This window comes from Sinocyclocheilus grahami, unplaced genomic scaffold (genome assembly GCF_001515645.1).
Source record: "Sinocyclocheilus grahami isolate Dianchi unplaced genomic scaffold, SAMN03320097.WGS_v1.1 scaffold115.1, whole genome shotgun sequence".
In the NCBI taxonomy this organism is placed as follows: Eukaryota; Metazoa; Chordata; class Actinopteri; order Cypriniformes; family Cyprinidae; genus Sinocyclocheilus; species Sinocyclocheilus grahami.
In genome coordinates this window covers 714,968-733,272 of record NW_015505294.1, presented here as the reverse complement: position 1 = coordinate 733,272, position 18,305 = coordinate 714,968, and the positions used below count along the sequence as shown (strand labels likewise).

At 34.3% G+C, this 18,305-nt stretch overlaps 1 protein-coding gene across 1 annotated transcript in view; it reads left to right on the top strand.

Annotated features, from left to right (window-relative positions):
* The first annotated feature begins 13,726 nt into the window (after positions 1-13,726).
* Positions 13,727-18,305, top strand: part of ubl7a (ubiquitin-like 7a (bone marrow stromal cell-derived)) — an 8,462-nt gene continuing 3,883 nt past the window's right edge. Inside the window, exons 1-8 of the mRNA XM_016277769.1 lie at positions 13,727-14,051; positions 15,709-15,828; positions 15,958-16,040; positions 16,175-16,259; positions 16,342-16,399; positions 17,563-17,696; positions 17,812-17,861; positions 17,940-18,116. Coding sequence (XP_016133255.1) covers positions 13,868-14,051; positions 15,709-15,828; positions 15,958-16,040; positions 16,175-16,259; positions 16,342-16,399; positions 17,563-17,696; positions 17,812-17,861; positions 17,940-18,116 — 891 coding nt within the window. The 5' untranslated portion in view covers positions 13,727-13,867. The remainder of the gene's footprint in view (positions 14,052-15,708; positions 15,829-15,957; positions 16,041-16,174; positions 16,260-16,341; positions 16,400-17,562; positions 17,697-17,811; positions 17,862-17,939; positions 18,117-18,305) is intronic.

The following is an 18,305-nucleotide window of genomic DNA, read 5'->3' as shown; positions in this document are numbered from 1 at the left end:
TGTAATATAATTTAATTATATTAATATGAAAAGTTATTTTAAATGATATTATTATTGTTTTACTGTATTTTTCATCATATAAATGCAATTTGTGAACATAAGAAACTTTTTTCAAAAACATAAAAAAATCATAGGTATTACAAACGTTTGAGCAGTAGTGTATTTGTTAGGTTTGAGATCCAAATTTTATAATTATTCACCAAAAATCTTAGCGCTAGCAGTCTGATTTCTGCTCTATGAACTCTTCTGTGAAGTCATTGTTTTTGTTGGATCTTTTCAGTGAATATATTTATTCAATTCACAAAACCAGTCTGAATGATTTGTTCTTAAATCACAGCTATTGTTATGATATTTTAATGATACTTTCATGGTGCTTTTGTGTCATTTTTGAAAGGAAAAGCATGACCAAAAGATCTCATTTGTGTTCCACTGAAGAATGAAAGTCAGTGAAATGACATGAGGGTGAATAAATGAACAGAATTTTCATTTTGGGGTGAACTAATCATTTCAATTAGTTTGAAATGATTTTGAACTGTACCATCTGTATTTATGAAATGTTTAGGTCGATACTTATGATAATGGAAAAAACATCTGTTCTCATGGAGTTTCCAAAGAACAATTTAAACACCGTTTGGATTCATTATGAGGGATTATGCCAATATCGAAACAATCATTCATCTCGGTCCAAAGCCCCCTAAAGAGTTAGAATTGGTTTCGGTCACACCCACACTGTGCAGTAAATAGACACAGTTAAATTAAGCTAGCGGTACGCTTCCCCAAAGAATTACTAGAATATAAATAATGTGCTTTATTAGGCTGTTATTTCTGACAAAACCCCAAGTAAATTATGAATAAAATGATGAATACAACTTTCTGGCAGACGCTTCATTCCGAATCATCTTCCTCTCACCAGGACGTTAATTAGTAAAACTGTTTTTCCTGTGATGTATGCACAGATTTACCATAGTAACCATGGCTGTGACAATAAAACTGCTGCATTAGCCACTGTCACGAATATAGAAGTGAAAAAAAGCGCTTTTTACAGTGTTTAAAGAAGATCCATTTACTAGCGGTGGTTGCTAAAGCTAATATTTGCATATAAGGCTCATATAGGATCATTACTGCCATAATTAGGGTTAATGATTTGAGCAATCCCCTAAGTGTGTTACATTTTGCTGTGCAGCTCATACTGCAAGGTCTGCACTACAAACATGAATGATGCCTCAAATAGTGTGGCTTATTGAGAAGAAGTGCGTTATTACTTTTCTACGCAATCAGACTTGCCCTGTGGACTGTAAAATTAGTAAAAATATCTGTAGACTTCTTTTATCTAGAGATCAAATACAAGTGGAGTTGAGCTCTTTTGATTTGGGCGAGAAACCACTTCAAAACCAGCCAGAACTGCAAAGCAGCATGCTAAAACCCATTTATAACATTGAATAACCAAAAAACAACGTCCAGGCAACCACCACTCACACTTTCTTAAGAAAATCTGATTATGTTTTTACATGTATAAACAGTGGTGGAAATGGCCAAAATTCACTGGGGGGGGGGGCTCTAGCTTGGAAAGGGGGAGGGGATAATAATGGTAATTTTAGATTGTATTTAATTAGATGTATTTAATTATAAAACCCTTTATGATCTATAATAACATGAAACTTATTTCATATTTTCTCTAAACCTTCTTGGATATTTCCAATTCTGGCCAAATTAAAGGGGTCATATGATGCGATTTCGAGTTTTCCTTTCTCTTTGGAGTGTTACAAGCTGATTGTGAATACATAAGATCCCTACAGTGTAGAGTAGCGCTTGTTGTTTGTCATTTCTTCGATCACAAATGCAGGCATGGTTTTATGTTTACACGGCGCGATGCAACGCAACACGTAAAAAAACAGTATAAGTCATTATAATCCGTTATTATGTCCCCACTGGACGCAACGAATGCCTCGTTTATAATGGGTTTTAATTTTTGGATCATCGCTCCGGCCGGACAGGGCATCACAGTATGGTGAGGGGCGTAACATTTCCGTCACACGCTTGAGGTATTCGGCCAATCACAACGCACTGGATAGCTGGCCAATCACAGCACACCTCACTTTTCAGACCGATGAGCTTTGTAAAAATCGACGCGTTTCAGAAAGGCGGGGCATAGAGGAGAAACAATAATGTACAGTATGTGGAAAATAATGTGTTTTTTAACCTTAAACCGCATAAACGCATTTCATTACACCAAATAATGTTCTTTTTAGCAACATCATATGACCCCTTTAAAGATACATTGTGTGTGAATTTGCACATGTTATAATGTAAGCATCATTAATGACCCCTTGTGTTTAATAAAAAAAAAAAGATTAGTGAAATGAAAGAATGATTATTATTAATGGTCTCTAATTGGCCTGTTTAGCTAAGCCCTCAGAACACTTCTTATTTAGTGGTACAGTATTACATGATTTTTAGATATTTAATAGTTTACACTTTGCATAAACGTTTGCAATTAGTTTTTAAAAGGTAACTTTACATTCTTAAGGACTCTACGCCGCTTACATTTCTTTTCAGGAGCACTTGTGATCTGATCATTGACAGAAATTAACCTTCCCATTATAAAGTGATATTTGACTCAAAGTTTTTTTTCTTTTTTTAAACCTTTGTAATTCCTATAACTTTATTAAATGCATGTCATCTTTTGTGCCAACATTTTTTTTATTTATAAACTTATATCGAACATTTTAATTAAACAATAAATTCAATTAAAATAATAAAATACAATCAGGAAGAATAAGTTACTAGTCAAATGAAATCAGCATCAACAATTCATCTTTGCACAGCACAGAAGAGCACAAATGTGGCATTAAGGAATATTTACAGACTTTTTGACAAGACTCAGAGGTGGCATTAATGCATTTCATAATAGCAATACAGTTTTAAATATAAAGTTTTGAATACAGAAATATTAAATTATTTAAATGGCTCAATTTACACTTCAAAAATAAAACTGAAACCGCCAATAGGTGGTAGCAAGTCACTGTCTTTGTCACTGAATCATTCATTCAATCGATTCGTTCAAACAGCTGATTCATTTAGGAATGAAGCAAGTGACTCTTTATGAATGGGTCATTGAATCATTGACTCACTAGATTTGTTCAAAAACGCAGATTCATTCATAAACGAAACAGCGCTGTGTTTGCTTGAAGATGCACAGCGGCTCAGCTGTGACTTTGGAACTATTTTCGTTGACAAAATAGAGCACAATCAGACAACAGTGTTCCTAAAATGTAAGTAACTTAATATGAACTTTTGTATAAAATAAAACATTTATAAAACTGTTGTATAAATTCAATTTCCCATTTGCAAACCCTGTCACTCATCTTAGTTCATCGTGATCTCACAAACTTCCATTTGAATGAATGAAGCTCTCTGCACTGCACACTGAAGCTATTGTTTACATCGTCTCTACACTTTGTTTGTTATAATGAATGACAAAAACTGCAGTCTGCTTTCACCATCTGTTCTGTGAGGAGTAGCACAGACACCGATAGAGAGGCATTTCTATTGGCTGCAGTCTGCAGCTATTATGGCCAATCACAAAAGACGGCATTGCGCAGCGAACCATAGATACAAACAGAACTGAACTGGGATCGCTTTCGTAGTCTTTTGAATGGATAAAATATAGAAATCCCTTTAATTTCCAAATGAACCTAACCAGTTGGAAATGAAACGCCGTCCCCCATCGAAATTCACTCCCCGGACTCCATCCCCCTGCGTCCCCCCCATTTCCAGCCCTGTCTATAAATAACTCCTTTTGGGGTTTGCTGAAGAACAAAATAACATTTTCAAAAGATATGGCTAAATAAATGATAACAGAATTTAAATTTTTGGGTGTACCGTCCCTTTAAGAACTATTTTATAAGAATAAAATGCCCAGGAGTGTCTGCAATTATAAGTGCCGACAGTACAGCGGGTCAGACGGAGGAAATTAATTAAGAGGCAAGATTCACTGTCCATAGTGTCAAACACATTAGCCGTGCCATATCTGAACTTTGACATTGTGGGCTCATTTCTTCAAAAGACCTCACAAGGCCATGCTCTGAGTTCATCTGTCAGTGTGAGTGAGGTAATTTAATTGGAGTCTAAATCATAAAGCTTTACCTCGGGCCCATTTCAACTGGAGATGGCTGTTATGCAATCATCTATAATAAAAAGCCAATCATTGAAACTGCCTTCAAGGGACGCTGTGCAGTTCTTTATATGGAATAGCTTTTAATCCTCTATACAAGTAGAGACCAATTATAACTAAGGCAAACACATGGTTGAAGACTGGAGTCTTAAAGGAATAGTGCACTCAAAAAGGAACATTTTTGTCATCTACCACTGTAAAAAAAAAAAAAAAAAAAAAGATATATATATATATTTCATATACTTTGATTCATGTGGTAACATTGAAATGAACTGGGTTTAATATTATTTTTATTAACGCTAATATTGTTTTTTTTAACTTTTTTAAATCAACCTGATTTCTTTACACGAGTGTTATTTTAGTATCTATAGTCTATTTTACTATTAGTATTTATAGTTTTTGAATTAGATGTAATTTTTAATTTAGTTTTAGTTTTGTAAAGATGAATTTAAATAATAATAAATATTTTTTCTATTTATTTGAACATATGTTTTTGGTATATATATATCTACACATACATATATATACATATATATAAATAATTAAAAATAATCGGTTTTATTGTTTATTTATCTTTTACATTTTTGGGGGGCCTATTTAATTTTTTTTTATTTTAGCACTTCGACGAAACAAATATGAGAAATGCTACCTTGGCAATGAGCTGAAATAAATACATTTTGTTTATTTTTTATATTTTATGTTAAGTAATTAAATTTTTTATGGTTTTGGGTTTAGCTAATGACAAGTCCTCTAGTTTACACCATTCAACGTACTTTCTAAGAGTCCGATCAGACAGAAATAGTAACTGCACAGTTTCACAATGCTGCATACTGCTTACAGAGTATTCTCTTTTACTCCAAAATACATTATAACCAGCCTCCTGTTCATGCTGTTCTTGTCAGATTTCCTTCCACTAGGGAATCCTTTCTCCTGATACTGGATTATTGCAGTTTCTATTAAAATGGTTACACTAGTGATTATATGCGGTAGACTGTGGAAGCTGGTTACATGTCAAGGACTTCCAACAAGACACAGCCTGTCTGCAATCTGGTTCTGTGCCTGAAACTGTTTGAGCTGAGACTTGCTCTGTGAGAGTCGGCCTGTGAGAGAACATGGAGCTCTACTGGACAGTTGTTTATGATACTGTGCAAACATCTTTACACTTATATTGACCTTGCAGAGCTCAGTAGTTCCACTCTGTTGTGGGAAAAATCATAGTGAACAGTTAAAATACTGGGTTAGGCTTAGTAATAAAGTTGGCATGAAAACAAAATTCGAAAAAATTAAATTCAAATGCATGTTGTTGATCAAATTGTTAAACAAACGTATTCATCCGTATATTTCGCTTTTTACATTTTTTGACTTCTTAATTGTTCATCAAAATGCCCAAACTTTCCTGTTTACTAGTGCTCTTGCACACAAGTTTTGTCAAATCATTTCAACACATTCTGTTTACAGTATAATTGTTTGGTCTCAATTAAAAAAAAAAAATGGAATTTAGAAAATATATATTTATTGCATTTATATTACTCTTACAAATAAAAGATATGATAAACAAACAAATCTAATTTCAAATGATATTTTTTGCTGAGATGGCCAATTAGTTTGAGTAATGTCATTGTGTATTTGAATTTATGACAAAGTTTTACATCATTAATAACACCATCACACAACAACATCACAACATCATTAGCAACATAACCTCCCTCTCTCTCCTGAAGCCAACACGGAAGTGACTTAAACTGTAATTCATCGACTGGCCGCTAGAGGCTGGCTGCAAAAGAGAGTCAGTCCCATAGACTCCCCATGTTAAAATGCCCAACCTTACAGCAGAAAAAAACGTTTACAGCCTGGTTCAAAAAATTATTTTGGTCTATATAGCTAATTTTGTCCTTCATGACAACTGTGAGGGGGTGACTTTTTTTATAACTCATCCGTTTAAATTATATTAAGCCTTAAAGTTCTGCATAATTAAGGGCGTGGCCACTTGAGTGACAGGTGCTGTCAGCACCGTCGACTAGGTGGGCGTGGCTTCGACTGGCTCCGCCCACTTTAGGCTTCAAAACGGAAGTCTACGGGTGACGTCACGGACACTACGTCCATGTTTTTATACAGTCTATGATATAAACGCACAATTGTGAGAAAAAAGTCTGAATCTTCAGATATAAACGCTGCATTTTGAGAAAAAAATTCCCAGTTGTGATATAAACTCACAACTGTGAGAAAAAAAATCAGAATTTTGAAATATAAACTAAATTATGAGAATCAAACAAGAATTGTGAGATATAAACTCACAATGTTGAAAAAAAGTCTGAATTGTGAGATATAAACTCGTAATTGCGAGAAAAAAGTATGAATTGTGAGATATAAACTCGTAATTGCAGGAAAAAAGTATGAATTGTGAGATATAAACTCGTAATTGCAAGAAAAAAGTATGAATTGTGAGATATAATCTCACAATTTTGAGGAAAGAAGTCTCAATTGCGAGAAAAAAGTCAGGACTGTGAGATATAAACTCAAAATTGTGAGAAAAAAAGTCAGAATTGTGAGATAAAAACTCACTATTGCAAGAAAAAAGTCAGAATTGTGAGATAAAAACTCACTATTGCAAGAAAAAAGTCAGAATTGTGAGATAAAAACTCAAAATTGTGAGAAAAAAGTCAAAATTTTGAAATAAAAACTCACTATTGCAAGAAAAAAGTCTGAATTGTGAGATAAAAACTCAAAATTGTGATAAAGTCGGAATTGACCGTTCACAAAGACCCGCCCATGCACCATTAGTTACTGTTGCTATCTCCGACCAACAATGTCGCTCTCACACTACTCATGTTCTCATGCAGTGAAAACTACATCGCAGAGCAAAGAGGCAACTGACAACACACCGACAGACAAGACAGAGCAGGTTACTCCTGGTACAAGGTCTCAGGACTCTCAGCTTTCAAATTTGGTCATTTTTTCAATAAATTCAAAGAATAAATACCGTTTTGTGACTCTTTAACGTGTCTTGACAGATCACTGTATTGCCTCAGTTCAAACACGTGAACCGATCTTTTCATATGTACTTTAAAGCACGAAATAAACATGAATCAACATCAGAACGTATTTTATTTCAGCCGTGGAACACACCATTTTAAGTTGAATCCACCGAAGTTAATGATTTGTGGTTAAGGCTAGAAGGGACACGGCTTCTACTGGCATGCGCACATCAATATAGCATCATTTTTGTCACACTGTACAACAACTGTGCACTGGACAAGATGGCGGATAGCAACGGCGACACATAATATCCACGTTCTGATTGGTCAGATTGCCTGTCAATCAAGCTCCTGTGAACGGTCAATTGTGAGATATAAACTCACAATTGCAAGAAAAATGTCTGAATTGTGAGATATAAACTCGTAATTGTGAGAAAAATGTCTGAATTGTGAGATATAAACTCGTAATTGTGAGAAAAATGTCTGAATTTTGAGACATAAACTCACTATTGTAAGAAAAAAAGTTTGAATTGTGAGATATAAACTCACACTTGCAAGAAAATGTCTGAATTGTGAGATAAAAAGTCACAATTACCTTTTTTAATTGTTTTTTTTGTCCCATAGCAGAGACTAGATCAGTACTGAGCTAACTCAATCTTGAGAAAAACATTTTGAATTGTGAGATCTGAACTCACAACTGTGAGAAAAAAGTCAGGATTGTGAGATATAAACTCATAATTGTGAGAAAAAAGTCTGAATTTTGAGATATAAACTCATAATTGTGAGAAAAATGTCTGAATTTTGAGACATAAACTCACACTTGCGAGAAAAAGTCTGAATTGTGAGATAAAAAGTCACAATTACCTTTTTTTATTGTTTTTTTTGTCCCATAGCAGAGACTAGCTTTCATAGTTTGGTTAGTACAAGAACTTGAGCTATCAAACGTAATGTACCGTGCCATAAAGCTAAACAGAAACGTTCCTTCCTCTTTCCTATGAAACCTGTGTTAATCATGATAATTGTGGCATCATTGGGCAAGGCCCTCATGATATTAAGCTTGCTTATGAGGATAATGATAGTGCATTAGTTGTATCTCAGTCACTAATCTCTTCATGCACATGGGGCCAAACTGGGACAAAAGTTTTAATGGGGTCGCTTGTAATCAAACCCATTAGCTTCTCCCTCATTCATTGAGTTTCCTGACTGACACATAATGTTCATTTATTCCATATATAAGGATCCCTTAATGCGGGTTTCGAGGCTCTTCAGAATGCTTATATTCAATTCTCATCAGACCTCTGCAGACAAGGTCTTGAGCCTAATTAATCAAATTAAAGAATCCCTTCCTCAGCCTCTCCATTAATCAAGCTGTACTGTGTGATGTGAATGCAAAGTGACCTTACTGGAAGAGACTCCATCAAGCATCACATCGCAAACACGCTGCACGATACGCTCATGGACACTTTCATGACACTCTCACACTTTTCCTTACAGTAAGTACCGTGACTGAGAAAAGAGCTTGTTTCAAGGATGGCAACATTCAAGCTTCAGAACAAGAGCAAAAGTAAACAGCTATATGAGACGTTCTATTATCTCCTCTGCATCTCAGAATTTTCTCGTGAGACAAAGACCAACAATGTCTCAAATTTTCAAATTTACCAAGATAACAAAATCTGTAATCAAAAATCTGAACTTCATATATATATATATATATTTACATTTATATATTTACACACACACACACACAGACACACACACACACACACACAGATATATATACACACACGTTTATGTGTGTGTCTGTGTATATATATATATATATATATATATATATGAAACTTATTTCAAAAACATTAAAAGGGTACTTATTCCAATTAATTATTTCTCAAAATATATTAAAATAGAAAAGTTATTTGAAATTATAATACAAAATATAATTATAATATGATTAATGTAATATATATATTAAGTTGTGTGTGTGTGTGTGTGTGCGTGTATACATAATAATATGTATGAGACTTCTTTCAAATACATAATAATGGTAATTATTCAAATGAATTAAATTAAACTATATTTAAATTGAGAACAGTTATTTTTAATTGTTAATATATATATAAATATATGTAATTTTTGGTCAATTTTCTGTTTTTTTTTCTGAGAAATTTTAAAATAAATATCTAAGACCAAGATAGTGTTCATAAAAAATATCTGACAACTCCATTAAGCTGCCAAATATGAAAAAACCTAAAAGTTGTTTTCTTAAAATCTAGCTTTTCGCAAAGTAAATATATTAACAAGCATCACTTTGCATCATTTTCTCTTTTCTTTCTTTCTTTAAAAAAATGCATATAATACAGATTTTATTCATTTTATTTCAGTTTTAGTTGTACTAAGTGAGAAATATTGCGTGGAAACTATAGATGAAATAAAATAAGTTAATTTTTTAAATATTTTATTTCATTTCAGGTAATGAAAATGTTAATTAAAATTTTTCTTTTTGTAATTTTGTTGTGTGTTTTTATTTCTTTTTGTAATTTTTATTAGTTTGTGTGTGTGTGTGTGGGTCTGTGTGTGTGCGTGCGTGTGTGTGTGTGTGTGTGTGTGTGTGTCTGTGTGCGTGCGTGCGTGCGTGCATGTGTATTCTCTACACTGTAAAAAATCAAAAGTCGAGAAAACATGAAAGTTCTCTCAACTTCTTGTATTCAGTTTATACAACAAAACGTTGAGAAATCTCAAAAATCTCCTGAGGCTGGTTGCCTTAAACTTTCATGTTTTCTCGACTTTTGATTTTTTTTCGTACAAATCGTACAAATACAAATATTCTATGAGTCTCTCAATTTCTATAAGTTAAAATGAGTTGTGTGCATAATGTTCACAAAAAGATAATGTTTGAAATAATGGAGTATGGCATGTCAAACCAGAGGACATAGCCATTATTCTGAAGTAAAATGTCAAAAATTCTCCTAGTCTCCTGCTACAATGAGGGCGTCTGATTTCCACTTCAAAATGACCAAAGTCTGAGTGGTCACTGTGGTAGTTTGGAAGCGGCCACAGTTCCTCTAATCTGCACGGCACAGACTTTCAGACTTGTCTTGATCTTTAGACAAGCCCAAAGTGATGTCCCTTTGTAGTGGAGCCACGTTTCACCGGCTCTGGCTGAACAGGGCGTCTCTTCGCAGGGTGTGAAATGTCTGGACGCTTGCTCTATCCCCGTCATAACTGGTGTGTCCTGATTCCCTCAGGCTCTGTCAGTGGAGGAGCTCAGTGAAGACTGGCGCTCTCCGAGAAGCGTATCCAGCCAAGAGACCATCTGTCACTGACAGCACAAACACAGTCCTACCTCACTAAAACCCCGACTAGCACCGAGAACTGATGGATATGAGAGCTTGGAAATTAAAGAACTGATCCAAACAAAGCATAGTGGAAAGGAATGAATGCATGAATGAATATAAAGCAAACAGTCATAGATTTAAGATTATTGCTAATGCTACCTTTGAAAGACTAAATTTGAGTGGTAAGCAAGGTGTTTTATATCGTTTCTAGCTGAAACTGCTCATTTAGCATTATTTATTATACAGTAGGTGAACCTGGTGTTAGTATGGTGTAGTTATAGCCCCTACTGGTAGATGTCCTTACTATACTTGTGCCAACGAGCAAAAATGACAGATTTGAAATTACACACGGTATTTACCGGGGATTCATAACGGAGCAACCGCCATTGAGGTTAATAAATGCTAACCGCTAATGCTAGCTTTGCCCAGTTGGTTTGTGAAAAGAGCAGATACGTTCCAAGGAACAAAACAGGCTGTGCACCTTTAGCAGGCTATTCATTACATTACATTCATTACAATATGACATATAAGTGACTCGGAACATTTTGGGAAAAAACACAAAGCGTTTACTTCAAAGTAGCCTATTATGTATGGAGGACGAAACCTGCAAAAACAATAAATAAATAAATACACAAATAAATAAATAAATATGCAAATAAATAAATAAATGTGTGTATACATACACAAATTCTTGTTTAAATACATATGGAAATAATTAAACGTGTGATTAAAGTAGGCAAATAAATAAAATAAATTGGTGGACAAATGGAAAATGTTTAAGGAAATGCTAAACTCATCCTAACTATTTTCCTTTGATCACTCAATTATTTCTGAATGTAGTCCCGCATTTATTTTTCCTCTGCACAACATGCTAATGAGAGGGTGTCAACCATGGACTTGGTCGGGTCTTGTGATAGCTGGGGGCGCGGCTTTCCCGCTGACAGGAGATGCATGGTGTAAATCCAGTATAGCCCAGTAAAGTCACTTTTGCCGTTCAACAGAGCAAGATACATAGAAAAATTGAGCCGTATTGTCCATATAGTATCTGTGACTTTACAAACGACCCGACGGAATGGCCAGAGGTGTCATTTCCCGGCACTCGATATTCGCAAATCTAGGGACCGTTTCTAAAGTTACATACAACATTGGTTTACACTTTTCTAACTTCAATAGCATTTGAGGAAAATTACTTACGGTAACACAACCAACTGTGAAGTGGTCGTGTAGGTCTCAGTTATAATGGTCTCAGATATTTATTGAAATAAACTGTCAAATCATATATAAATATGTTGTTTATTTCACTACCGAATGGGCTCAGACACAAAATATAAATCATAATTTAAAACTCAATAGCATTTGAGGAGAATGACTTACAGTAACACAACCAACTGTAACATGTTCATGTAGTTCTCAGTTATAATGCACACCTTTTAGATTTTTGATATTTATTAAAATAAACGGTCAAATCATATGTAAATATTGCAATTTTTTTCTTTACGAATATGGGCTCAAGCACAAATTATGCCATAATTTAAAGCTCAATAGCATTTGAGGAGAATGACTCAGTCATAAAACCAACTGTAAAGTGTTCATGTAAGTGTCAACTATAATGCACACCTTTTAGATTTTTGATATTTATTAAAATAAATGGTGAATTAATATCTACACTGTAAATGAAACTTCCTGTAGAAATTACAGTAACTAACAGGCAGCAGTCCACTCGTAACTTACTGTAATTTTATTTTGTAGCAAAAATACTGTATTTTATTTTACCGTGTCATTTAACTTGCTGTAAATGTATTTACAGTGTAATATTGTTTAACTGTAAAATATTTTATTATTGTATTCATTTTTTGGTCCTTTCTTGAGTAATGCATTTTAAAACAATAGAAAATATACTGTTATACTGTAAAGTTGACTGTAATTGGTTTGCTTCACTTTTCAGTTACTGTAAAACTATATGCACAAATTGTAAAATTAGCAGTTCCATTAAATAACAATGGAAAAAGAAAATAATGACAACTGTGTAACTTCATATTTTTAATTTTCCCAATGCCCTCTCCCAACCCAAACCTGAAACTTTACATTAAAGAACTGTAATATATTAGATGATTTGCAGAATTTAAAACTATTTACATAGGCAGCACTTCCAGTCAACCTTTTGAGCCCTCTTGAACTGGCTGTCTGTCACTGGAAGGCACATGAAACCGCCTCCTGCATTGATGGCATTCGATCTGAAAAAAGAAAGAAAGATAATAATCTAATTTAATTGCTTAGTAATCAATTATTAATTTCAACTCAGTTCAATTCATATTGCTTTATTGGCATGACATCCTGAAAATAACAGTAGAATACTGGCAGCTGTGGTTGCTGCCAGTAATGAACTGTCAATTTACAGTTCTCTACAGTTGATTAACAGCTCTTATTTTTATTTTTACAGCGAACCGTTGTCAGTTAGTTACTGTAATTTCTACACTAAGTTTTTTACAGTGTAGATATGAATTGACAGTTTATTTCAATAAATATCAAAAATCTAAAAGGTGCACATTATAACTGAGGCCTACACGACCACTTCACAGTTGGTTGTGTTACTGTAAGTAATTTTCCTCAAATGCTATTGAAGTTAGAAAAGTGTATACAAATGTCGTATGTAACTTTAGAAACGGTCCCTAGATTTGCGAATATCGAGTGCCGGGAAATGACACCTCTGGCCATTCCGTCGGGTCGTTTGTAAAGTCACAGATACTGTACGGACAATACGGCTCAATTTTTCTATGTATCTTGCTCTGTTGAACGGCAAAAGTGACTTTACTGGGCTATACTGGATTTACACCATGCATCTCCGGTCAGCGGGAAAGCCGCGCCCCCAGCTATCACAAGACCCGACCAAGTCCACGGTTGACACCCTCTCATTAGCATGTTGTGCAGAGGAAAAATAAATGCGGGACTACATTCAGAAATAAATAAGTGATCAAAGGAAAATAAATAGGCATTTCCTTAAACATTTTCCATTTGCCCACCAATTTATTTTATTTATTTGCCTACTTTAATCACGTTTAATTATTTCTATATGTATTTAAACAAGAATTTGTGTATTTATACACACATTTATTTATGTATTTGCATTTTTATTGTTTTTGCAGGTTTCGTCCTCCATACACTGCCCTCTCTGTTCACACGCGAGAACTACAGTCTGTACACACATCAGGAAAACTACAATTCCCAGAACGGCCATCTTTCCTGCGTGACGTCATGGCGCGCGGATGAAAACAGTCGCATGATACTGTTTATTTCAAAGACAGACAGCGTTTACAAGATTGATAGATATATTCGTCGTTTCTGTGCGTTGCCAAAGACAGCGCCTCATCTCTAGTCCGTGGAGCTCAATGGCGCTGTCACAGTGGCGTCTGTCTCTCAAGCTGCTGGACCAGCCTTCTCTTCCCAAGTCAGTGCTGCGGCTCCCAGAGACCGAGCCTGGAGATGCTCCTCCCGGAGAGTATCGGGTCTCCGCTCTCAAGCAGCTGCTGTCGGCTCACATCCCACATGCCATACCAGACCCTGAGCTCATAGGTATGAATGAATGAATGAATGGTGCATTTGTATAGCCGCACACCCAAAGCGCTCTACAATCATGTGGGGTCTCTCGTCAACCACCACCAGTAAAAAGCTTTTAATTTCTTATATACTTATATGTTATAGCAGGTAACATATAATATGTAATATTATCATTGTAATATTAGACGACAGTATGGCATTAATGCTGTCACATTTGAACTGATTAAAAACACTGCGCCTTTATTTATAATGTTATAATTTGATGTGGACTTCAAAATCAAATTAAAATCATTAAAAGGTAATTAGGTAGCTAAATAAGGGTTACTTATTAATTATACTTAATACTGTTATTTTACTAGCGCTTATTATTTACTGTTATTTTACTAGCGCTTATTATTTACTGTTATTTTACTAGCGCTTATTAATTTATATTATTTAAAAAAAATTATTTGGTGACTATCTTTTCAATTTTATTGTCTATTTATGAGATATTAGTGTACTTATTGTTTTGCTAGTAGTTACTATGATAATCAAAGATAAATGTTCCTTTGCTATATCAATATGTTAACAAAATGCTTTGAATTCTTTGTGGTTCAGATATGAACTAATCACTTTTGTCTAGTTTGTATTGCAATTGTCGCCGGTATCAATTATAATTTTGCTAGTAACTGTTCATTGGGTAATAGTACTCTACTTATTTCCTGGTTACTAATAACTTAATAATTACTAGTTTCTATTCCAGCTTTATTAATATTTATTTATTATATCCCAACTGTTATTAATAAAAAAAATTATCCTACTAAGTAATAGCTTCTTTTTTTTTTTAAAGAGAGGCATTCAATCTTTTCATAAATAATTGCAACCAAAGTTAAAATCATTATATTATTTGCAGATTTACTGCTGCATTTTTCTATTGGTTACTTAAGAATAATTTATAGGTATTAAATGTATTATAACTGTGTAATAGTTCATATAAATGCATTATAAGGTGCATTACAAGACATAATTAAAAAGCATTATATATTTAAAGTAAAATGTTACCAATCTTACTAGTAGGATGTAATTTTATGGTTTAAATAGTAAATTTCACAAGTTTTGTTTTTAACATTATCAACAAAATATAACTAATATTACAAGGGACAAATAAGGGACATATTATTTTAGGTTTATATTGTAAGTCTATTAGACAATTTTTTCCCCTTAATGGGGTGTATCTCATTTGTTAAAATTTTTTATATATAATATAATATAATATAACAATATATAATAGAATTTAAGTCATCAAGCTGGAACTATGACTTTTAAAAACTTAAATGTGTCCCTTTTGTGATGAAATCTAAAGACACTTCAAAAGAGTTTCATGTTTCCAAAAATAAAAAATTAAAATAAAATAATTAATCAATTCTGGGAATAACCCCTAGAGCAGGGGTGTCCAAACTCGGTCCTGGAGGGCCGGTGTCCTGCAGAGTTTAGCTCCAGCTTGCCTCAACACACCTGACTGGAAGTTTCTAGTATGCCTAGTAAGAGCTTGATTAGCTTCAGGTGTGTTTGATTGGGGTTGGAGCTAAACTCTGCAGGACACCGGCCCTCCAGGACCGAGTTTGTGCACCCCTGCCCTAGAGGAATCTTGACAAGATTGCAAACAGTTTCCCATTATCTTTATGCATTACAGAATTGGTGTACTGTGGCAGAAAGTTAAAGGATGACTTGACTCTGGAGTCCTATGGGATTCAGTCGGGATCCACAGTGCACATCCTGAGAAAGTGTTGGCCTGAGCCTGAGATCCATCCTGGTGAGTCGTGTTTACGGCCTTCAGTGGAACACAAAGAATGGAGATAAAGATGGACACTGGCAAGTTCCAAAAAGACAAAAGTGCACCCTGAATACAGTCCATTATTATTTCCTGTATGTTCTCCTATAGAGCCAGTGGACAAGGTTGCGGCTGCGAGGGAGTTCCGTGTCTTGCAGGCCGCTCTTCACACCAGCACTGCATACAGAGACTCGGTAGGTTAGCACTGCATACAGAGACTCGGTAGGTTGACTAGAGCAGCATACAGATTCACTTCTGACCATGAGTGTCTCTGCTGCTGGTTCTGGATCCTTGGGAACATGTTTGAGTAGCGGTTCACTCATTCCAGGTGTTCAAGATGCTGAACAACAAGGAATCCCTCGACCAGATCATCGTGGCGACACCTGGGCTGAGCAGCGATCCTGTGGCTCTGGGTACTGTATGATTGCAGGCAGAGGTGATTTGTGATATGAGGCGTGTTGAAGACTTATTCATGTTTATTGACTGTATTTTTAGGGGTTCTTCAAGACAAAGACCTCTTCATACAATTCACTGACCCAAACATGCTTGACACGTGAGTGAGCATCATTACATACAACTGATCCAAAATAAATGAATAAATAAGATTATTATTAGTAGTACTAATTATAAGAAAAACAACAATAATAAATAGTTTTATGTAAAAAATAATAATACAACAGCAACAACAAATAAATGGGTTATTATAAACTAATAAATATTAATAATAATTGTTGTTGATGTTTTCTTATTAGTAATATTAACAATTATTATTACTATTACTAATAAGAAAAACAACAATAATCATATTAAGTAATTCATAATAAACATAATAATAATCATCATCATCATCAATAAATCAATGTTATATGTAAAATAATAATAATAATACATCAATAATAATAATAAAAAATCAGTAATATTGTTATGAATTGATAATGCAATAATTTATTAACGGATATAATACACTAATAATTATTGTAATCAAATATATAATATAATATATAATAATAAATACATAACGTTATTATTAATTAATTAATCAGTATTATAATAAAATTATAATTAATATTACTATTAGGAATACAACTACCACTAAACTATTATTATTATTATGTTATTATTATTAATTAATCAATGTTGAAATAATGTTTCATTATTAATAATGTTATCCCCAATATACATTATCCCCAATAATATATTAACTAATGCAATAATAATAATAATATAACAATAATATAATAAATATGAAATAAATCAATAATGTTATTATTAATTAATCAGTATTATAATAATAAATATAATTATTAATATCGCTTCTATTAATAATAATAATATTAGTATTAAATCAGTAATGTTATAATAATATTTATTATTATTATTATGTTATTATGATTAATTAATCAATGTTGAAATAATAATAATAATACAATTAATAAAAAAAATCATATTTGGATTGAATTTATTTTTGTCTTATTTAAAGCATAAGCAGTCAAGTTTGTCTGGTACTGATTTTATAATAATTAATAACAATAAATTATTTATTTTGTTTTTAAAACAACTTTTGGCTGATGTCACATGGTAGAACAGTTGTGAACACCATATCGTGTTGACTTCCTGTTGAATCCGAGGTTTAACCGCCTCAGAATGTGGCATTTGAATCATGTGGTGCACTTTGGGTTAAAGCAAACGATACCCTGAGCTTAACTGTCTCACCAGATTGGCCAGTTCCCACCCGGCACTGGTAAATGCCATCATCCTGGTGCTGCACTCGGTGGCTGGCAGCGTGCCGCCCCAACAGAGCGCCAGCTCCTCCAGAAACGTGTCTTCTAGCTCTTACAGCGACATGCCAGGTGGGTGTCCATTTAAACGCAGTTTAAGTGAAAAATTGCCCACCATTTACATAATGTGATGGGTCATTTGGAGATCCATAGAAGTTTTTATGCATAAACTTTTTTTAATCTACAGGAGGTTTCCTCTTTGAAGGCATGTCTGATGACGAGGAGGACTTCCAGTCGGTTTGTCATGATTTACTGTTCTTCATTAGGAATAGTGCATTAACAGTATTGGATCCTAAGCCAGTTTATCATCTGTAGGGGAATCGCGGTGGGCTGTCCACTCTTGCTAGTGGTTTGGCCGGCATGAGGCCAGCTTCGCTCGGTTATAACGGCGCCGTGGGCCCCAGACCCATCACTCAAAGTGAGCTGGCCACCGCTCTGGCCCTCGCCAGCACCCCTGAGAGCAGCGCTGTTACACCAACTACAGGAAACCAGGTACAGGACACTTCAGCAGAGTACACTGCCCGTTACTGTGTCCGCCCAGAGTAGGGTTGCAAAAAGGTGGAAGATTTCCAGTAAATTTCGGAAAGATTCCAGAAATGTAGAAAAAAAACCTTCTGGGAATTTTGGGAAAGTTTCCAGAAATTTGTCACCCCTTTGCAAACCTTAATGTTTTTACTGTAT